The sequence below is a fragment of the Heterocephalus glaber genome, unplaced genomic scaffold (assembly GCF_053883595.1).
Source record: "Heterocephalus glaber isolate CG9 unplaced genomic scaffold, H.glaber_assembly_v1.0 deba00001610, whole genome shotgun sequence".
Taxonomy (NCBI): Eukaryota; Metazoa; Chordata; class Mammalia; order Rodentia; family Bathyergidae; genus Heterocephalus; species Heterocephalus glaber.
In genome coordinates, this window is record NW_028258381.1 from 15,051,780 (window position 1) to 15,070,983 (window position 19,204).

The 19,204-nt window shown below is 49.6% G+C and overlaps 1 protein-coding gene and 1 long non-coding RNA gene across 4 annotated transcripts; one reads left to right on the forward strand and one right to left on the reverse strand.

Moving 5' to 3' along the window:
* Positions 1-2,126: 2,126 nt before the first annotated feature.
* On the forward strand, positions 2,127-13,049 carry H2az2 (H2A.Z variant histone 2). Of its 3 annotated transcripts, none has more exons than XM_021254276.2 (5): positions 2,127-2,306; positions 5,618-5,695; positions 8,724-8,837; positions 11,645-11,858; positions 12,732-13,049. In XM_021254276.2, the coding sequence occupies exons 1-5, from the start codon at positions 2,142-2,144 to the stop codon at positions 12,791-12,793; spliced, it is 633 nt and encodes a 210-aa protein (XP_021109935.2). In that variant the 5' UTR covers positions 2,127-2,141; the 3' UTR covers positions 12,794-13,049. The 3 variants fall into 3 exon arrangements, with proteins under 3 accessions (XP_021109935.2, XP_087052250.1, XP_087052251.1); XM_087196124.1 differs by having other exon boundaries at positions 11,645-11,774; XM_087196125.1 differs by lacking the exon at positions 5,618-5,695 and having other exon boundaries at positions 11,645-11,774.
* LOC147822616 (uncharacterized) lies at positions 9,083-16,295 on the reverse strand. The gene is made up of 2 exons (XR_015445441.1): positions 16,126-16,295; positions 9,083-9,464 (listed from the first exon to the last, which is right to left on the reverse strand). It is a non-coding gene; the product is annotated as an uncharacterized LOC147822616 (long non-coding RNA).
* Positions 16,296-19,204: the final 2,909 nt, after the last annotated feature.

Here is a 19,204-nt window from a genome sequence, read left to right on the forward strand (position 1 = left end):
GTACAGGGATCGAACTCAGGACCTTGCACTTTCAAGGCAGGCGACAGAACCACTGAGCTAAATCCCTGGCCCTAGTTTTACTCTTTTGAGGAATCTCCATACTGATCTCCATAGTAGTTGTACTAGTTTACGTCCCCACCCATAATGCAGGAGGGTTCCTTTTTCCCCACAGCCTCCCCAGAATTTATTATTTGATTTCATGATGATAGCTGTTCTGGAGTGAAATGGAATCTGTTTTTGGTTTTGTTTTGTTTATTGAGACAGAGTCTTGCTATATAGCTGCAGCTGGCCTTGAACTCACTATGTAGCCCAGGCTGGCCTTGAACTTGCCGTGATCCTCCTGCCTCACCCTCAGAGTGCTGGGTTTACAAGCGAGCAATACCACCCCTGGTGCTCAGTGCTTCTTTAAACTGCACTTCTGTAAAATAGGCTTTACTTCTAAGATGTTCTCCTGCCTCCCAATAGACCCTGGCTGGGGACCAAGCTTTCATTTACCACATGGATCTTTCCAGAACATTCCAGATCCAAACCGTAGCCAATAGTTCAGTAGAAACTAGACTTTCCTCACTAACATGCTTACTGTATAAAACTTAGTAGAAAGAGCTTCTGTTTACAGATACCAGAAAACTTCCATTCATTTTCTTCAGTCTGAGTGCCTCCATATATTTCTCTCATCACTGAGAGGACACAGAGAGCAGTAAAGCCCTTACTATTGTCTGTGAGGAGAACTCGTTTTCAGCCTAACTGCATTTTCATCAAATCTGAATCAGTAACCCAAAGGCTGAAGGCTTATAATGACTTTCCTGTTAACAAAAGAGGTTGACATTTCTTGAATATTATGTGCTACATACTTTCCCCTTCATTACTGAAGGAAGGCTCACTCAACACCGGGAAAACTAGTACTGATATTTTCAGTTTCACAAGCAACAAAGAGCTAGGCAGGGTAGTACACGCCTGTTATCCTGTACTCTGGGAGGCTGAGGCAGGAGGTTCACGAGGTCAGCCTGAGCTACATAGCCTGTTTGAGACCAACTTGGACTACAAACAAGACCCTTTCTCCTAAATAAATAAATAAATAAAGGCAGCCAGGTGTGCTGGTGCGCATCTATAATCCCAGCACTCAGGGAGGTTGAGGCAGGAGGATTAACCATGAGTTCGAGGCCAGCCTGGATTACATAATGAAACTCTGTCTCAAAAAAAAATCAAAGAAAATTCAAACTTTGGTTGAATATGCCTATCTGGTGATAAAATTGCTGAAAAAGCGTCATGGGAAAATTCCACTCCCCCCCCCCCGCAAAAAAAGAGAAGGAAATTCCCATAAAAGTCGAGACCTTAGAGCTGCAGGCACAGCCGAGGCGGCTGCTAGGGAAGAAGGAAATCCCGGAAGACCGGAATAAGGACAAACGCTAGGAGTTCAGGCGCTGTCCCAGTAGTCTCGCTAAATTGCCCCCGCTGGGCTAGAAAGCGTGATCCTCCAGCCTCGGCCTCCCTAGTGCAGAGGTGGCGGGTGTGCGCCACCAAGCGGCCGAAAGCTCGGTTTCAGAGGTTTTCTCCTGTTGTAGTTAAGAGTTTCCCCCAACTTCAACCTCAAGGGCTCAGAGAAACAAAGCTAAGGTGGCCAAGCGGGTCTGGCCAGGGTTCCGCCTGCGGGATCCTCAGGGAGATCTGTCCGCCAGGACAGCGCTGGGCACGGGGTCCGAGTAACTGAAGCCCAGTAGCCGAGGTCGCGACACCCGGCCGGGACGAGGACACCCTCCGTCTTTGCGGACAGCGGCTCGGAGAAGCGCGCGAGACAGCCACTTCCACCCCAAACAAGTCACCAAGGCCGAGATTGGGCGGGAAAGCCCTAGGCGCCTGAAATACCTTCAGTCCATTGGTTAATCCTGCTGTCCTTTCCGGTGTCCCATCCCCTTGCTCGCGGGCGATGTTTTCATTGGCTCCTGTCCGCTCCCATTGGTCGATTCTCCCGTTCGTCAGGCCCAGAGTGTGGAGAGCCGCAGAAAGCGCGTCAGTGTTGGGGTTGGAAACCCCGCCTCTGCGTGCCGTGTGCAAAAACAAACAGCCGTTAGAGAGGCGGTGCCGGGGGGGGGCGGAGTTCAAACTAGAAGAAGGCGCGCGATTGGGCACCCGAAGTGGTTCAAATGAGCAAGGTGAGCAGCCATTGGTCGCGGCAGCGCGAGGCGGGCCCGGGGTATTGTCCGGCTCCCGCGGCGGCTGTCGGTGCTGCGAGAGCGGCGGCGGCGGCAGCGCGGGGTGGCAGTGGGCGGTCAACCGGCCGGGCGGAGGCAGAGTCGGCCGAGACCATGGTGAGGGCAGGCGGGCGCGCGAAGGGCGCGGAGGCGGTGCCGCTACCTGTGGCGGCGGAGTTAGCGGGCGGTGGAGCGGCTTGCGGAGCACCTGGCCGCGCTCCCGGGGGCCGGGCCGGGCCAGGCGGGGCGGACGCGAACTCGGCCCGACCCGCGGGGCGCCGCCGCCGGCCTGGAGGGGAGGGCGGAGGGCAGCGGGCGCGGGGCGTCGCCGGCGGGCGGCGGTTACGTAACGGCCCGGGCTCGGCGGAGCCGGCGGCCGGGGCGGGACCTGCCTTGCCCTGCCCGCGACGCCCCGCGCCCGCCGCGGTGTTTTGTCTCCTCTCGCAGTGTCCGCGCTCTTCTTCCGAAGCGGAGATCGCCGGGGAAAGTGAGGCTGGGAGGAGGCGCGAGGGCGCCAAACTCAGCCCCACTCCGAGGCGGGGCTCGGGGAAAGTGCTGGGCTGCGCCGCGCTTTGTGTCGCGATCGCGTGCGGGGCGCAACGCGGACCCGGCTGTCACCGCCCGCCCGCACCTGCCGCGGGCTTGGGCGCTGAACCTGAGCCCCCAGATCAGAGCCGCAGTCAGGAACTTCGGGGAGTAGCAGGCAGAGCGCCGACCTGCGCGCCCTTACCTGGGAGCTGGGGTCGGCTTGTCGGGTAATCGCGTTCCAACTCTAATTTAGCTTATCATAAGCCGAGCTTTGTAGTACAGCACTTTCACAAACGGGCACAGGCTACATCTGCTCTGTAAATGAGCGAGGTCACGCTGATGCTGTGCACTATCCTTGCGACTTCTTACAGTGCTTCTCAATCTCTCGGATTTTTCTCAGCAGCTAAAACTGTATACGCATTAGTGTAAAGTACAGGAAATTGAGCTGTCATTTTGGGTTTTAAACTCGAGTAAGCATGTGACTATTTAATAAACATAAAAGTACTGTATTTTTTTTTCTTTTGTACTGAGAATCGAACTCCGGCTTGTGCTTGCCAGGCAGGCACTGCGCCGCAGAGCTACATTCTGTGTCTCAGTATTCAGTTTCCAAGTTTTTCTGAGTGAAATATACTTCAGTATGTGCCCTCCCCGTCTTACATATAAACATGTGTGTAACCAAGGGCCTTAATCGAGTTAACAATACAATTTCTAGAATTAAATTTTTTATATATTTTTTTTACTTTTTATGTTGCTTATTTAACTATTTCAATGAATATACAAAATTAGAAGGTTATGTACAGTTTGAAGGGCTTTTGAAAAGTAGGTAGTTATGTATTTATTGTACATTTTATATTCCATTAGGTCTGATGCTATAAAGCTTTAGCTTTTCATTTTGTTTCTTGAAACAGGGTCTTGCTAGGTAGTTCAAGTTGGTTTTGAACTCATTTGTAGCCCAGGCTGGGCTTGAGCTTCCAATCCTCCTGCCTCCGCCTCCCACATGGTAGGGTTACAGGTGTGCATCACCACACTGCACTTAGGTGTTTTTTTTTTTAACAATGAAATAATAGATTTAAGTTGGGCTGGAGATTTAGCTCAGTGGTTCCACCGCCTGCCTCGCAAGCACAAGGTCCCAAGTTTGATCCCCGGTACCAAAAAACAAATAAAAAATAGATTTAAGTGCCAAAATCAAATGATAGAAAACAGTCACTAGGCATGATGGCACAGGTCTGTAATTGCAGCACTTGGAAGGCTGAGTTCAAGGCCAGCCTGAAACGAACTACACAGTGAGACCCTGTCTCATTTAAAAAAAAAAAAAAAAGTGATTCAAATAATAAATTCTATGTTATGTAGTTTACCATACATTAAAAAGGACTTCCATGGGCCAGGGATTTAGCTCAGTGGTTTTGCCGCCTGCTGCGCAAGCAAAAGGACCCGAGTTCGATCCCCAGTACCAAAAATAAAAAGAATTTTTAAAAAAGGATTTCCAAATTTAAGGAATTACACAAATACTACTTGAACTGATATAAAATAAATACTTCTTAAATAATCTTACTGGTCACTAATAGAAGAAAGGTTATAGATACAGTGGAGTATTAAACAGTCATTTCCACAAATGAGGTACATGCCTGTGCTGGTATAGAACAACCTACAAATCCCATTTCTATGTGAAAAAAAAAAAGATGAGTGCAAATGCAATGAACTTCGTTTTTTTAAAGTAAAAAATGGAGTAAAAGTGGGATGTGGTGCCTCATACCTGTAACCCAAGCACTCTAGGAGGCTGAGGCAGGAGGACTGCAAATTGAAGCCCAGCCTGAGCAACTTAGTGACCTAGCAAAAACTTATCTCAGAATAAAAAAGGGGATGAAGCTCAGTGTGAAGGCCCTGGGTTCAGTCCCAAGAACTGCAAAAAATCAGATCAAAACCAAAAAAAGTAGTACGTATGTATTTTTAGGCAACACAAATCAGAAAAGATACTTCCGAGGACCGAGGGTTTAGCTCAGTGTTGCTGCCACCTGCCTTGAAAGGGCAAGGTCCTGAGTTCGATCCCGGGTACCAAAAAGAAAAGAAAAGATACTTTCCTCTAGGGAGGAAATACTTAGGATCTGACTTAAAGCAAAACTTGTCTTTTTTTTTTTTTTTAAGATGGTCTTGCTATGTAGTTGAGGCCAGCCTTGAACTCACTGTGATCGTCCTGCCTCAGCCTTCCAGTGCTGGGATTACAGGTGTCCACCACCATGCCAAGTTAACATTCTTATTTCTTTTTCCAAAAGAGCTAAGTTCTGAATGTTTCTGTAGAAATATTTGTTCAGGCCGGGATTTAGGTCAGTGGTTTCACTGCCTGCCCCGCAAGCGCAAGGTCCCGAGTTCAATCCCCAGTACCAAAAAAAAAAAAAAAGGAGTATTTGTTCAGATAACATTTATAGTTATTTGTGAAATATTTCAGCATGTATAAAAGTTGCTAACTTGCAAGATTCATCAGAAAATGGAGAAATATGTTCAGATTTGTAAAAATCTCACATTTTCAATAGGTGTTCGTGTTTGATGTCTTTTATATAAGTTAATGAGGGCTGGGGATTTAGCTCAGTGGTTCCAGCACCTGCCTCCAAAGCACAAGGTCCCGACTTCGATCCCCGGTACCAAAAAAAAAAAGAATCATAGGCTGGGGCTTTAGCTCAGTGGTTTGGTTTCACCGCCTGCTCTGTAAGTGCAAGGACCTGAGTTCAATCCCCAGTACCAAAAAAAAAAAATAAGTTAACAGAAGGTGTTATGATCACATATATTTTTACAGACGAGGAGCAAGATCATGTGGTTATGTTTGCCTAAAGTAAAACTAGAAGTTTTGTTTCTGCTGTTTTTAAAGTGCCATTTTCACCTCTTCCTGCACACCTCTCTCCATCCAGGCTGGAGGCAAAGCTGGGAAGGACAGTGGGAAGGCCAAGGCCAAGGCCGTGTCGCGCTCACAGAGAGCTGGGCTGCAGGTAGGGAGCCTCGCTGGCGCCGGCCCACTAAGGAAGTCACCTTTACTGCGGCCCTCATGGCCCAGGGGTGGCTCCCTAATGGCGGATGAGAGTGATTGGCTGGAAGTGTCACCATAAAGTAAATTCCTGTGTGGCAACAGGTTGTAAAGTCATCTTAATGAATTGGTAATTTGGTCTATTAAAACCCGTTCTTTCAAGATTATAATTATGTTCTGGTTCTTTTATAAATTGAATCATTAAAGTATTTTGTGAGTTTTCTTTGGAAGTTGTTTGTAGTGGTACATAATTATCAGGATGAGCCGAATTTCAGGTCCTCTGAATATTTCTCTATTGGCCTCAGTTTTAGACTGAGTGACATACTCAAAACCACTGAATGTTTTCAGACTTGCCATATTGGAATTGTCACAGCTTTACCCACACACTGAGTATTTTCTGGATAAGTAAGAATTATTCCATGCACATGAACACTTAAGGGCTGGGGATTTAGCTCAGTGGTTCTGGCACCTGCCTTGCAAGCTCAACGCGAGTTTGATCCCCAGTACCAAAAAAACCAGAAACCTTTTAAACAGGGAGCTTGAAGAGCTTGAAGGCCGCCTGTGAGGGTTGGGTTTTCTGCTGGCAGCAGTGGTAAGGGCCCAGCAAGTGGATGACGTGGGCCGGGCGGCGCTGAAGGGAGGGGATGAGAACTGCCCGTTGGTGCACACCCTGTGGATTGGGACCATGTGAATCCTCCTAGAGCTGACCTGATGTGTCTTTAATATGGAGTTTTGGGGGTTTTTTGGTACCAGGGATCAAACTCAGGACCTTGTGCTTGCGAGGCCGGCACAGTGCCACTGAGCTAAAACCCTGGCCCTGCTTCTTTAATTTGAAGTGCAGTGGATGTCAGGTAGAGGTTATTGTGGTAATTTAGGAATAGGGTAGCGTGGACTTGAATTAGAATGGAGTGGCAAGGAATAAAACATGCAGAAGGTGAGTAGAAAGGCACAGGCTGAAGGAAGCCAAAAGTGTTTCAAAGGCTTAGTGCCTAAGGGACATGAGAGTTTGTATTAGGGCCTTGTGATGGAGAAATGTAGGTGGAGTCATTTTGAAGTTCACCAAAATATGCATGGGAAAATGTCCAGAAGTTGAAAATCTGAGTCCTACTTTCTAAGAGTGGTGATGGAATTACACATTTGAGATGACTTCTGTACACAGGATAGTTGATGCCCTGGATTCATCTCCAGGTAAGAGAATAAGGAAGAAACAGCAGGACAGTCACTGCTGGGCCCCTCAGAAACTGTCTCGATCAGTGCTGGGGTGGAGCCCAGCACCCCCCACGCTGGACAGGGCCTGCACCCCGCTGCTTCCCCTTCCTGACCTAGCACAGTGCATGTTCCCTTGAGTCTGAGGAGTCTTCAGAGGTGATGACAAGGCTGAGTAAACCAGGGCTCGCACCACGGCGTAACTGTTCAGTGCTGTTGTTCCCCTGGTCAAAATACAGGTTTTTGGCTTTTGTTTTTGTCTTTGTTTTGGAGTAGTACTGGAAGTTGAACCCAGGGCCTCCGATAGGCTAGGCTGTGCTCTACCCCTGAGCTGTGCCCCACAGCCCGAAGTTGTTTCCTAGCCGCTGCTGTCTGGAGTTCTTGGTCTCATACACAGCCCTCTTAGAGAAAGCCAGCTTCCCCACACCTGTAGTTCTTGCTGCTGAGGAGCCAGAGGCAGCAGGACCTTAGTTTCAGGTCGACCTAGGCAACACAGGAAATATCACAAGGCCCCAGCTTAAAAATAAAAGAAGAAAAAAGGCTGGGCATGGTGGTGCACACCTGTAAGCCCAGCAGTCAGGAGGCTGAGGCAGGAGGAACATGAGTCCAAGGCCAGCCTGGGCTACACAGTGAGTTGGAGGCTTGTCTGAGCTGCAGAGTGAGACCCTGTCTCAGATCCCCACCACCTCAGAGAAGTGAGAACTGTGTCCGAGAGGCCTGCAGAGACGTTTCGGAGGGTGCTGCGCAGCGGACGGCAGACCGAAGGACGCAGGAGCCGCCCTCAGGAGTGCGTTTTGTCCTTGAGAAGATCTAGAAGTGGCAAATAGATTTGGGAACTAAAATGTCACTGCTGGACTCTGAGGAGGGTGTTTTATCAGACCCCGGATTTGGGTTGTGATCGTCCTGCCTCTGCCTCCCTGGTACGTGGGATTACAGGCACACACCACCACTGATGTAGGATGTGTTTATCGATCCTGCCTTTCAAGGGGGGGGGTATCGAGGCAAACCGCGCAGTCTCTGAGGACGTGTGAAGTTCTAAGAAGGGCTTCAGAAGGAGAGGAAAGGTGGCAACAGGGTGAGGGGCAGGCAGGGGTGCAGCTCAGAGAAGAGTGCACACTTGGCGCGCGAGAGACCCTGGCTGAAACCCGAGGAAGAAAAGTTGGTGGGGAGAAAGGCAGAGATGAGTGGGATGAGGGTTCTCCGGCAGTGGGAAAGCCCGGAGGACCACAGTTCAAGGCCAGCTTAGGCCCTGTAGTGAGACCCTGTCCGCCGATAGGAAGAGCTGAGGGGGTAGCACAAGGCCCTGGGTCCACACCCCAATACAACAAAAAATTTAAGTCTTTTTTTTTTTTTTTTTTTTTTGGTACCGGAGATCGAACTCGGGACCTTACGCTTGCCAGCGGAACCACTGAGCTAAATCCCTGGCCCTAAAAGTCCCTTTTTAAAGCTATTAGAAAACCTGAAAGTGAGGAAAGCACAGAGGGTCAGAGGAAGGTGGGGGTTAGAGTGCGAGTGGCTGTGGTGTGACGCAGCTGCCCCGTGCTGGGTGCGGTCATGGGGCGGGGCGGGGCGGGGCGGGGAGGGGAGCGTGCAGTGCACAGCGTTGCCTCCTGCAGGCCGCACGTTCTCAGCTGGACTGTTCATTGCCAAGTGGATTTGGTCTCCAGTATGTGTGAGCAGGTTTTTATGACTGTGCTCGCTCACGCGTGGTGTTAGCCCTTGGTCACCCTCCGTGGCATGGCTGTTCAGGCTCTGCGGTGTTTCCCAATGAGACGTCTCTTTTCCAGTTTCCTGTGGGCCGCATCCACAGACACTTGAAGACTCGCACCACCAGCCATGGACGGGTGGGTGCCACTGCCGCTGTCTACAGCGCCGCGATTCTGGAGTACCTCACTGCCGAGGTTTGTGGGGGACAGGAACAGGGAGGGCTCTCTGGATCAGGTGTGGGGACAGATAACTTGTCATCTCAGCTCTCTGGGAGGCTGAGGCAGGAGGATGGCAGGTTCAAGCCCAGCCTGGGCAACTGAGTGACTTACTGAGACCCTGTCTGAAAGTAGGGGGTAAGGGTCAGCGGGAAGGCCCTGGGTTCAGTCCCCCATACTGCCAAAAAAGCTCTAGGCTGACTAACTGAAATCCACGACATGTATTTCAAAAAAAACACTGGTGTGTTTTTTTTTTTAATTTTTTTTGGTACCGGGGATCAAACTCAGATCCTTGCGCTTAACACTGGTTATTTTTAATAGCTGTTTTACACACATCTTGTCAGCCTGTAACCCAGTGCCGGTGCTAGAAAGAAGCTGGGTGTGTTCACTTTCACAGTTCCATAAGACTGAGACCAAGCAGTCTGTTTCCAAGTGACGCAGCAAAGGAGTGAAGCAGTGCTCTTGTCAGTGTGTGGACTGACAGTCGTGTGACTTCTGGCTATGACGATGGCTGATGTCACAGGTTAAAGTCCTTGCGGAGAAGTTATTCGGACAAGAGCTCTTAATTCTTGTGTCCTGGACTCCATTTTCCCCATCTCTGTCCCCCTAAGGAAAAAGAATGGGAAGCAGTTTGACTCATGAGCAGGTGGTGGAGAGGCCCCACTGATGGAAGGGGGCCGGGCTGAGCAGAGCAACTTGGTGTCACCTTTGTGTCCACCACTGTTGCTGGCGCTTCCTCCCAACAGAGACTGGCAGGCGTCGGCATTGCCGTGTCCTGTGAGAGCCATGGTAGTAATGGAGAAGCTCTTCTTCCCTCTTCAGTCCTACACTAGTGTTGTTTAGTTACAGCCTCTGGAAAGCTGTTTGTGTCATTTACTAATGTTGAGGCACAGTATTCTGGCTCACTGTGTTCAAGTGCCATCCAAACTGCCTTTCGTCTTAGTGTTTGCACTGCCAGGGATCGAGCCCAGGAGCTCTAGAGCTGAGCTGATCTTAGTGTTTGCACTGCCAGGGATCGAGCCCAGGAGCTCTAGAGCTGAGCTGAGTCCCCAGCACCCACCCCTCCTTTTAAGACAAGGTCCCACCAAGTTGCCTGGTCTGCCTTAAACCTGGGATCCTCAGCCCCAGCCCCGCCCCAGCAGTCAGGAGTAATGTGTGCGCCTCGCACCCAGCTGAGCTCTCAGCTCCCTCTCGGGAACTTGGCCCAGACCTCTGTACTTAAATCATAATACAGTGGCTGAATTTTAGGAGTGGGCTGGCTGCCCATCAACAGATGAATGGATAAAGAAAATGTAATATGTACACAGTGGAGGTCCAGCCATAAAGAGGACATTTGGGTCATTTGTAAGAAAATGGATGCATCTTGAGACATAATGCTAAGTGAAGTAGACACAGAAGGTTAAGTAGCACATGGTTTCTCTTCTATGAAGAACCCAAAATACATATAAAGAGCAAAATAAAAGATAAACGTGGAGTGGCGGGGCATGGTGGTGCCCACCTGTAATCTCAGCATTTAGGAGGCTGAGGGAGGAGGATCACAGTGAGTTCAAGGCCTTCCTGAACTACATATTGAGACCCTGTCTTGAAAGAAAGAGGAGGGAAGGGTTGGGGAGGACAGGGAGTATATTGTGGAGATGGGAAAGATTTAAGGCTAAAAACGGTTAGGATTGGACAGGCTGGGGATGTGACTTAGTGATAGAGCATGTACCTAGTATATGTGAGGCCCTGGGTTCAATCCCCAGTACTGAAAAAGAAGAAAAGTGGTTTTTTTGGTACTGGGGATTGAACTTGGGACCTTGCGCTTGCAAGGCAGGCACCGGAACCACTGAGCTAAATCCCCGGCCCCCTTTTTTTTTTTTTTTAATGGTGCTGAAGTTTATATTTGAAAAATGGAGGTGAGGGAGAAACTGGCTCTGCAAAACAAACTTGGGCTGAACAAAAGAGGAAAGGAGAAAAGCAGACAACAGTACACCCTGGGTCTGGGGGACAGCAGGCAGGCTGCCTTAGATGAGACGGGATAGTGGGACGCTGGGTCTTAGCCCCACTCCACTTCGGGCAAGATGGCTCTGTGCAGATACTTCTGCATTTGCATTTTTGATAATTTCCATCAAAAGTACAATCATTCATGGGGGCCGGGGATTTAGGTCAGCGGATCCACTGCCTGCCTCGAAAGCACAAGGTCCTGAGTTCGATCCCCGGTACCAAAAAAACCCAAAAAACAAAGCAAAATAATAATGGAGGTTAAAAAATGCAGCATGTAGTTAACTGGGACTTTGAAATTCCTATAGTTGAATTCCCAGTACAGAATAAAAGGCTTCGAACTTATTGCCTATAGATTTATATTAGGCTCACAAACATTAAAAACTGAATTACTGCATTTTTAAACTTTTCAGTGAGTATTAAGTGAAATTTAGCCATTAAAGGAAATGAACTACAAGGGTAGCAAATAGACCACAGGGATGTATGAAGACAGGACTTTTCTAAATGCTCACACTGGGGATCTCAGCTAAGGCACAGCATCCCTGTTCTTAACCGTTGATGCCGAGCTCAGTAGAAGTGGGATTTTTCTCAGTTGCTCTCTGCTGCAGAGAAGGAAGGCAAAGGAAATCTGATGCTGCCGCGATCGTTGCAGGAGTGCTGTAGCAGGAGAGAGCATCCCCGCACTCTGTGTACGTTGTGTGCAGTGTGCACAGATGGTAGCATGGTCTGCCTGGCCCTGACTGGAAGCCCGCCTGAGCCCTTCAGCGAGGTCCTGCATTGGTCTCTTGTCTTCTGGACGCCCGCAGGTGCTGGAGCTGGCAGGGAACGCGTCCAAGGACCTCAAAGTCAAGCGCATCACCCCGCGTCATTTGCAGCTCGCCATCCGCGGGGATGAAGAGTTGGATTCCCTCATCAAGGCGACTATAGCTGGGGGTGGTATGTGTCACTTACCTGCACGGTCCCCGGCCTTTCTACGGGTGCTGTTTGGATTGGTGACACTGCACTTGAGACTCTTAGGAGGCATGTCAGCTTTGGACTCCATAAAATGATCTGAATAAATATTTGTTCTAGTAGTCATATAATGCTATTTTATTTTAGCCAGTTCTGTCTAAATTTCATATATGAGCCGGGCGTGGTGGTGCACACCTCTCATCCCAGCACTCTGGGAGGCTGATGCGGGAGGATCACAAATTTGAGCCCAGTCTGGGCAATTTAGCCGCTTAGTGAGACCTTGTCTCAAAATTGAAAAGAAAAAACACCAGTCAGAGTGATGTACACCTGTAATCCCAACCGTCCAGAGCCTGAGGCAGGAGGATTGCCGTGAGTTTGAGGCCACCTGGACTACACAGCAAGACCCTGTCTCAATTTTTTAAAAATGTTTTTTAAAGGACTGGAGATGTAGCTCAATGTGAAGGGCCTGGACTCATTCCACAGTAATACTTTAGGCCTAATGTTTAACATATTTTCTGTACTTAGCCCTGGGGAGGCTGAGGCAGGAGGATTGCCGTCAGCTGGAGGCCAACCTGGGCTCCATAGTGAGTTCAAGGGCAGCCTGCACTACAAAGCAAGATGCTGTCTAAAAGAACAAAACAAAAAAACTTTGAAAACCTGATCTTAAGAAATTGCTTAGCATGAGTGAAAGTGGTAGGAGTTCTTGTCTCTTAAATCCTTGTAGAACCTCCTGAGAGCTGTGGTTATTCTCTAAAACTGCACATAAAATCGGTTTCCTTGACACACCATGTTAGGCTCACAGACCCTCCATGGCTCAGAATGGGCAAGGTCACTCAGGAGAATTTCATTCTCTGTATAATTGGTCTTTTTGGCTTGTGCCACAAAACTGTTCAAATACACCCAGCTAAAAAATTTTAGTAATTTTTAAAAATTTCTTTCTAGGTGTGATTCCTCACATCCACAAATCTCTGATTGGAAAGAAGGGACAGCAGAAAACCGCTTAGGGCTGCCACCAGCCCACCTCCTCCCGTCCCTGTACGTCTCCTGGACAGAAGATAGCAGTGGGGACATGTGGCATTTTTAAAAACAGTTAAATGGAAATGCATAGACAATGCTGTAGACATAAACATTGGTCTGTTCTTGGACTCCAAGTTTGATAAAGTACCTCTTGTGTGGTTACAGTCGTGTGTCCATTGGCTAGGTTTCTCCTATGTGTTTTATACAAAAATGGAACTGATAAACCATTTTTTACAAAATTAATTTGTCTCAAAACTGTTCTGTTCATATATTGGAAATACTTTGCTCAGACTTTGATATTTTTAAAATCTCAAATTGGTTATTCAGAGTAATTTAAACTGGGCATGGTCGCCCATGCCTGTAATTCCAGCACTTAGGAGGCAGAAGCAGGAAGGTCGCAGGTTCAAGGCCAGCCTGAACTACACAGTGAGACCTTGTCTCATTTAAAACAATAATGCTAATAATATTAAATTGGAGCTGGGAAATATGGCTTCCATGATGGATACCAGGGTGTGTTGAATTTGAGGTGCGTGCTATCAGTATGTGGTAATGGAGGGGGTGGGGACAGGGCAACACACCATGATTTTATCATGCCACTAGGAAGAACCCTGTGAGCTGATGTCCCCCAAAGCCCTGCACTGAGCCCTGCCCACCCATCCTTGGGGAGTAACCCAGGCAGCAGCACTGCCCCACTTCTCAGATGTGCAGCCTGAGGCTCAGAGACTCTGCTGCCGGAAACGCTGGCCTGGTGGACCCGAAACAGCTGCGCCAGGCTCCAAACCTAGGTCTGACCACTCCCGGCCACACTCTTACCTAGAATTGTTCAGTTGATTGTTATTTCTCTTCCTCTGACTTAAAATTCCACTTCTTGGTGGTTCACAGTAATATAATGAAATTTGTACAGTCTTTGTTTTGATTTTTTTTGAGACAAGGTCTTGCTATGTAGCCCAAGCTGGCCTTGAACTTGCAGCAACCCTCCTGCCTCAGCCTCCTGAGTGCTGGGATTACAGGTGTGGACTACCACATCTGGCTTTGGCTATACAATTAAATTTTTTTTGTCAATTTCTAAGTAACATAAGATTTAAGTTAATGTACTAGTTAACTCAGAGGGTTCTACTTTTCTGCCCAGAACTCTTCATTCACAAGAAAGAAAGCATTGCTCTTTTATGGTATTAACACCATCAGAGCAGAGCCTGTGCTTTCACAGAAACTCATGAGTGCACCACAGTAAGAGGACAGTGCTTAGTGTTCAGGGTGAGGCCTGTGTGCGTCTCCCTCTGGCCCTGCCTCTCCAGGTGGACGGCTGAGTCCTGTCACAGGCACAGTATTTTCACATCCTTGTGCCTTAGGGACATCTTCAAGTATGTTTTTAAAGATGGGGCCCTCGAGAACAGAGCCACGGGGCCACTGTCATAGTTACAGCATTGTAGCCACATGTAGTTAAGTGGCACATATGTCCCAGCATGGGAGGTGAGGCAGGGGGATCTCAAGTTCTAGCCTGGTCTGGATAACTTCATGTGACCCTGTTTCAAAATTAAGAGCTGAGGTTGTGGTTCACTGCAAAGGCTCTGCTTCAACTCCCAGTACCACAAAAAAAACACAACAGTATTGTTTTTCCTTTTTTTTCTCATAGTAGCGATTGGACACAGGCCTTCACTGAGCTACGTCCCCAGAATTGCCCTGAGTTGCTAAGTTCCCCAGACTGCTCGAATTTGTGATCTGCTTTGGCCTGGCCTGGTAATTTCTTTTTTCTTCTTAACAGTTTTGCGTCAGGATCCAGATAAGATCTGTCTTACATTTTGTTCATACTGAGCTGAGTGTGGTGGCACACACCTGTAAGCCCCACTCTGCAGAGGCTGAGGCAGGAGGATCTCATGTTTGAGGCAAGCCTGGGCTAAATAGCAAGACCTTGTCTCAAAAAGCCAAAAGGGGCCGCGGATATAGCTCAGTGGCGCTGAGCCTGCCTCGCAAGCACAAGGTCCTGAGTTCGATCCCCGGTACTGAAAAAAAAAAAAGGGCTGGGGATGTAGCTCAGTCAAAGGCCCTGGTTCAGTCCCCAGTCCCATTCCAAAAGGAAGGGAAGGGGAAACTGCTCAGGCCAGCTGCTTGGAAGCACCCAGTGGTGCCAGCCGTGCGGTGCTCCTGTCAGCATGGTGGCAGTGAGTCACCTCAGGTAACTTCCACGTCCCCGGACAGGAAGTGCATCATAGTGCTCACGAGGAGCACCCCGTCCCTGGGGGCTGTAGAGGCTGGCAGGGAAACTAGCTGTGTTAAAATAGGAGCGCCTGGCAACTGTGTTTGCTCATCTTGTCCCCAGGACCCAAATGCTGTACTTAGAACACTGAAAATTACTGTGTGCCATGAATATTTGAAAGGAACACATGGGAATTGGCGAATCCAAGAATGTGAACTCTGCCAAAGACCTATACTGTAGATGTGACACAACTCCTGTGAGCTCTGCGGCCACAGCTGTGCAGGTGGCCACTCCTGCTGCAGCTGGTCATAGAGCAAATGGATTGGTTCTCATCAGCGTGGTGACACATGCCTGTGAGCACACCACCTGGGAGGCTGAGGCAGGAGGGTCACCACCAGGACTTCAGGGGCCAGCCTGGGCTAGTGATCCTGTCTCAAAAACAATGAATAACAGCTCATTTTATGGACAAATGAGATGGGGTGGCTCACTAACGGGGTTCCCACACTTTTTCCACTGATATTTCATTACCTGGACAAATATATTAAATAATAATGAAACAATGTTAAATGTTAGTTGCTTTTCCAAATGACAGGAAGAACAAGCTAGTCGATTATCTTGTCACTTTTCCTGTACTGCTTTTCAGCAAAAACCGAGTGAGCAGCACCGTTGTGTCACCAAGGGCTCCACTCTGGGCATTTGCTCAGGCAGCCACGTGCCCTGATGCGTCTCACTGTAGAGAATGGTCAGGTTCTCTGCTGGTGAACTCACTCCTAGTTTATAGGACAGAATGAAGAATATTCCACAGGAAAAGAGCGGAGCTAAGCTAAGCAATCTCCGGAGAATCACTTTCCTCCTGAAGCTACCTGAGGGGGCCCTGGCCTCACTGGGGCCCACGCAGCCCCAGGCCGGGATCCTTAGCGTCCTACAGACAGGAAGCGGCCTTGACACACAGGGCCACGCACCTGGGCCCAGCGGGAGCTGGGCCCAGGGAGCCGAGCTCTGACTTGGAATGGCTTCCTACTGTAGACAGCAGAGGCCACCGAACATCTCTGTGGCCTGTGTGGATTTGTCTTTTAACCCCACCCCCCCAGTAGGTCTGAGAAAGAGAACACCAGCCTCACTTACAGGTGAGGGAAGTTGGATTCTTGGCTCCCATCCGTAGCAGGGCTGGAATCTGAATGCAGATCAGTCTGACTCCAAGCTTATGGGTCTGCATTGGCCACAGATGGGCAGTGTGCTCCCAGCACTGTTCCTGTGGACTTGAAGCCACAACTGTAAAAGCATCAAAGGCCAAGATGTAATAATCCTAGCTCTTGGGATGCTGGAGGAGGAGGACTGTCCGAGTTTGAGGCCAGCCTGGGCTACACACATAGCACAATCTTGTTTCAAAAAAAATAAAAAATTCCACTGATTTCATGCATCCTCTGGGCAGCACAGTCCAGTGGGTTCCCCAAGACTCAACCTCCAAGCATAACAGCTGCAGGCCCATCATTGGTCCATAGTCACAAGTGCTGATTGGTGTGAATTTGAGCCTGCCAATTGGTCTGAATTTGAGCTTGCTGATTGGTCCAACTTTAATTGTACAGTTTAGTTCAAATTCAAACCCTGAGGATGGTAACTAGAGCAGGATGGCCCAGCTGTAGCTGTCCTGGGAAGAGGGAGGAGTTGTGCCATTTCTAATCCGTCTCAGGATAGATTCTCCTCAGTCCCTGCCCCACTCATTTTCCCTCTGCCTACTTTCCTACGGTTGATCATCTGCTTCAGCTTGAGTTCCAACGTCGCAGGTCCTTTCTTGTCCACTCGGCTCCAGTGGTCACGGCCTACCTAGGCACTGTCCTAACCCACCCTACATGCTGAGGTTGGATTGTCCCTAAAATGCATCCCTTCCGGCCCGTCCAACCCTGCTACTGCTTCCTGTCCCCACCAGGCTCATCCAGGAGGGACAGGTGTGAAGCCACCTCTAGATCCTGTCCCCAGGTCTGGTTCCCCAGCAGGGGCTGTGTCTTATCCCCATCTCTTCCTCTCATCTGGTGTTGTCTGCCATCTACTGAGGGGATCTATTAAGCATCTATTAAGACTTTTTGTAAGTGTTAAAAAGGAAGTCAGTACCAGCATATTAACACCTGTGAGTTCAGAGGGAGACGCACTGCGAGGTTGGGCCTCTGGGAGCTAGACAGAGAGGAGTGGGAGAGGACACAGAGGACAATGTGGCATCCAGAGTGGAGCTGAGGTGCAAAATTGCACTGCGTGGGGACAGCACAGAGGGTAGGGAGCCTGGGGGAGGTCTTGTGGGGCAGGGCTCAGCCTGCTGCACAGCGCCCTCGTCCACACCACGGGTGACCAGTGGTCCTCACGGTGGCCCTGAGGTGGAGGGTTGTGGGGGTGTGGAGGACAAGCTGGGAAAGGAAAAGAGCAGAGCCAGATCTTTTTTTTTTGGTACTGGGGATCAAACTTGGGTCCTTGTGCTTTCGAGGCAGGTGGCAGAACCACTGAGTTAAGTCCCTGGCTTGATCTTTTTTTTTGAAACAGGACCTCACTATGTAGCCCAGGTTGGCCTTAAACAAAAAATGAGCCTCCTGCCTCAGCCTCCCAAGTGGTGGGATTACAGGTGTGCCCCACCACTCCTGGCTCTAGATTAGATGGGCTTGGGTCTGAACTGACATCTCATTCTGCTTCAGACTTGTGATAGCCTCAGCTGACACAGCCGAGGGGAAAGGACAGCACAGCAGGTCACAGCGTCCATTTCCCAGGCAAAGAGCAGCACACCTGCCTGAGGTCCAGCCCAGCTGCAGGTCCCGTATGGCCAGGTCATGCAGCTGCTGCTGGACTGCAGCATGAGCCCTGTGGAGTTTACAGCTGCAGTATGCATGGGATGAGCAGTCAAGCCTGCTTGACACCTCCATCCTCCTTTTTCCACTAAGAAAATGAAATGTTTCCCTAGCCAATAGGCCCTTTCCCCCATTATTTCTTCCAATGTAACGTGTAAACCTAAGGTGGATGCTAGGGTGGCAGGGAAAGACAATTATAAACCCTCCCCATTTTATATAAATTATGTAAGAAGCTAATTCTAAAAAGCCCATTCTAAGGGCAAGGGAATTAATGTAGATCCTAACGTCTTTCATGGATTTTCTGAGTTCGAGGCAGCAGTGAGCCCAGCCCTCCAGGACCCACCCAGCCCTCTCCCTTGAAGTGACAGGACTTTCAGAGACCCTGTTGCCACAATCCATCCTGCCCACCCCTGGCCCCTCCTCACAGGCAATTGTGCCCTTCCATTCTTACTTCTTTTTCAACACTCATCTTTTAGGGGGAACACAGGTGCAGGTCACCCTAGTTAGTGGAGGCTTCCCAAGGGTGCTGCTGGGAGCAGATGGGTGCACAGGTGACCAGCACTACAGCAGACTTGGCCTGGGCAACTCGGGAGTACACAAAAGGGCAGGGGATGTAGCTCAATCCACAAGCCCTGGGTTCAATCTCCAGAAACACCCAAAACTGAAGAGAAAGCACCTTATGCTGGGTGTGGTGGTGCACACATATAATCCCAGCACTTGGGAGGCTGAGGCTGGAGGATCCTCATGAGGCCAACCTGAACTACATAGGGAAGACCCTGTCTCAAAAAATAAAAATATCAAGCACCTCAGTGTCTGCCACTACCCCAGGAGCCCAGAAGTATCCTTGTGTGGTGCGGGCTGCACCCAGCGTCTCTGCCTAGAATTGTATTTTTCTGGAAAGGGCCTTGCTAAGGCCTTAAGCTGCCTGCCCCTGTGACCCACCTCCAGCCCCATCATTGACCTGGCCCACAGCAGTGTGCACTGACGAGGTACCTGCTGCCCTTGGGACAGGTCCTTAGGCTCCAACTGCCCTCCCTCCTCCCAGGCTCCTGCACTGACTGGCCCCCGCAGAGGAGCAGCCTCCTTGTTGAAGCCTTGGGCCAAGGGCCTCACCATGGCGGCCTGAGCAGCAGCCCAAGGACCGCTTTGTCCCCAAAGCCGAGCTGGGGAGTGGGTCCTTTCCCAGCAATTTCAAATTGGTCAACTGTGGAAGTCACACGAGCCACTCAATTCCTGACCCAAAGACATGGGGCCCGAAGCCCTTAGATTAAGGCTGCAGAACTGAGTAATTCTGTTTCCGACCAGGCATTTATAAGACTGCAGGGCCTGCATTTCCATGCTCTGGAGCTCATCCACCTCAAGCACAACACCCCACA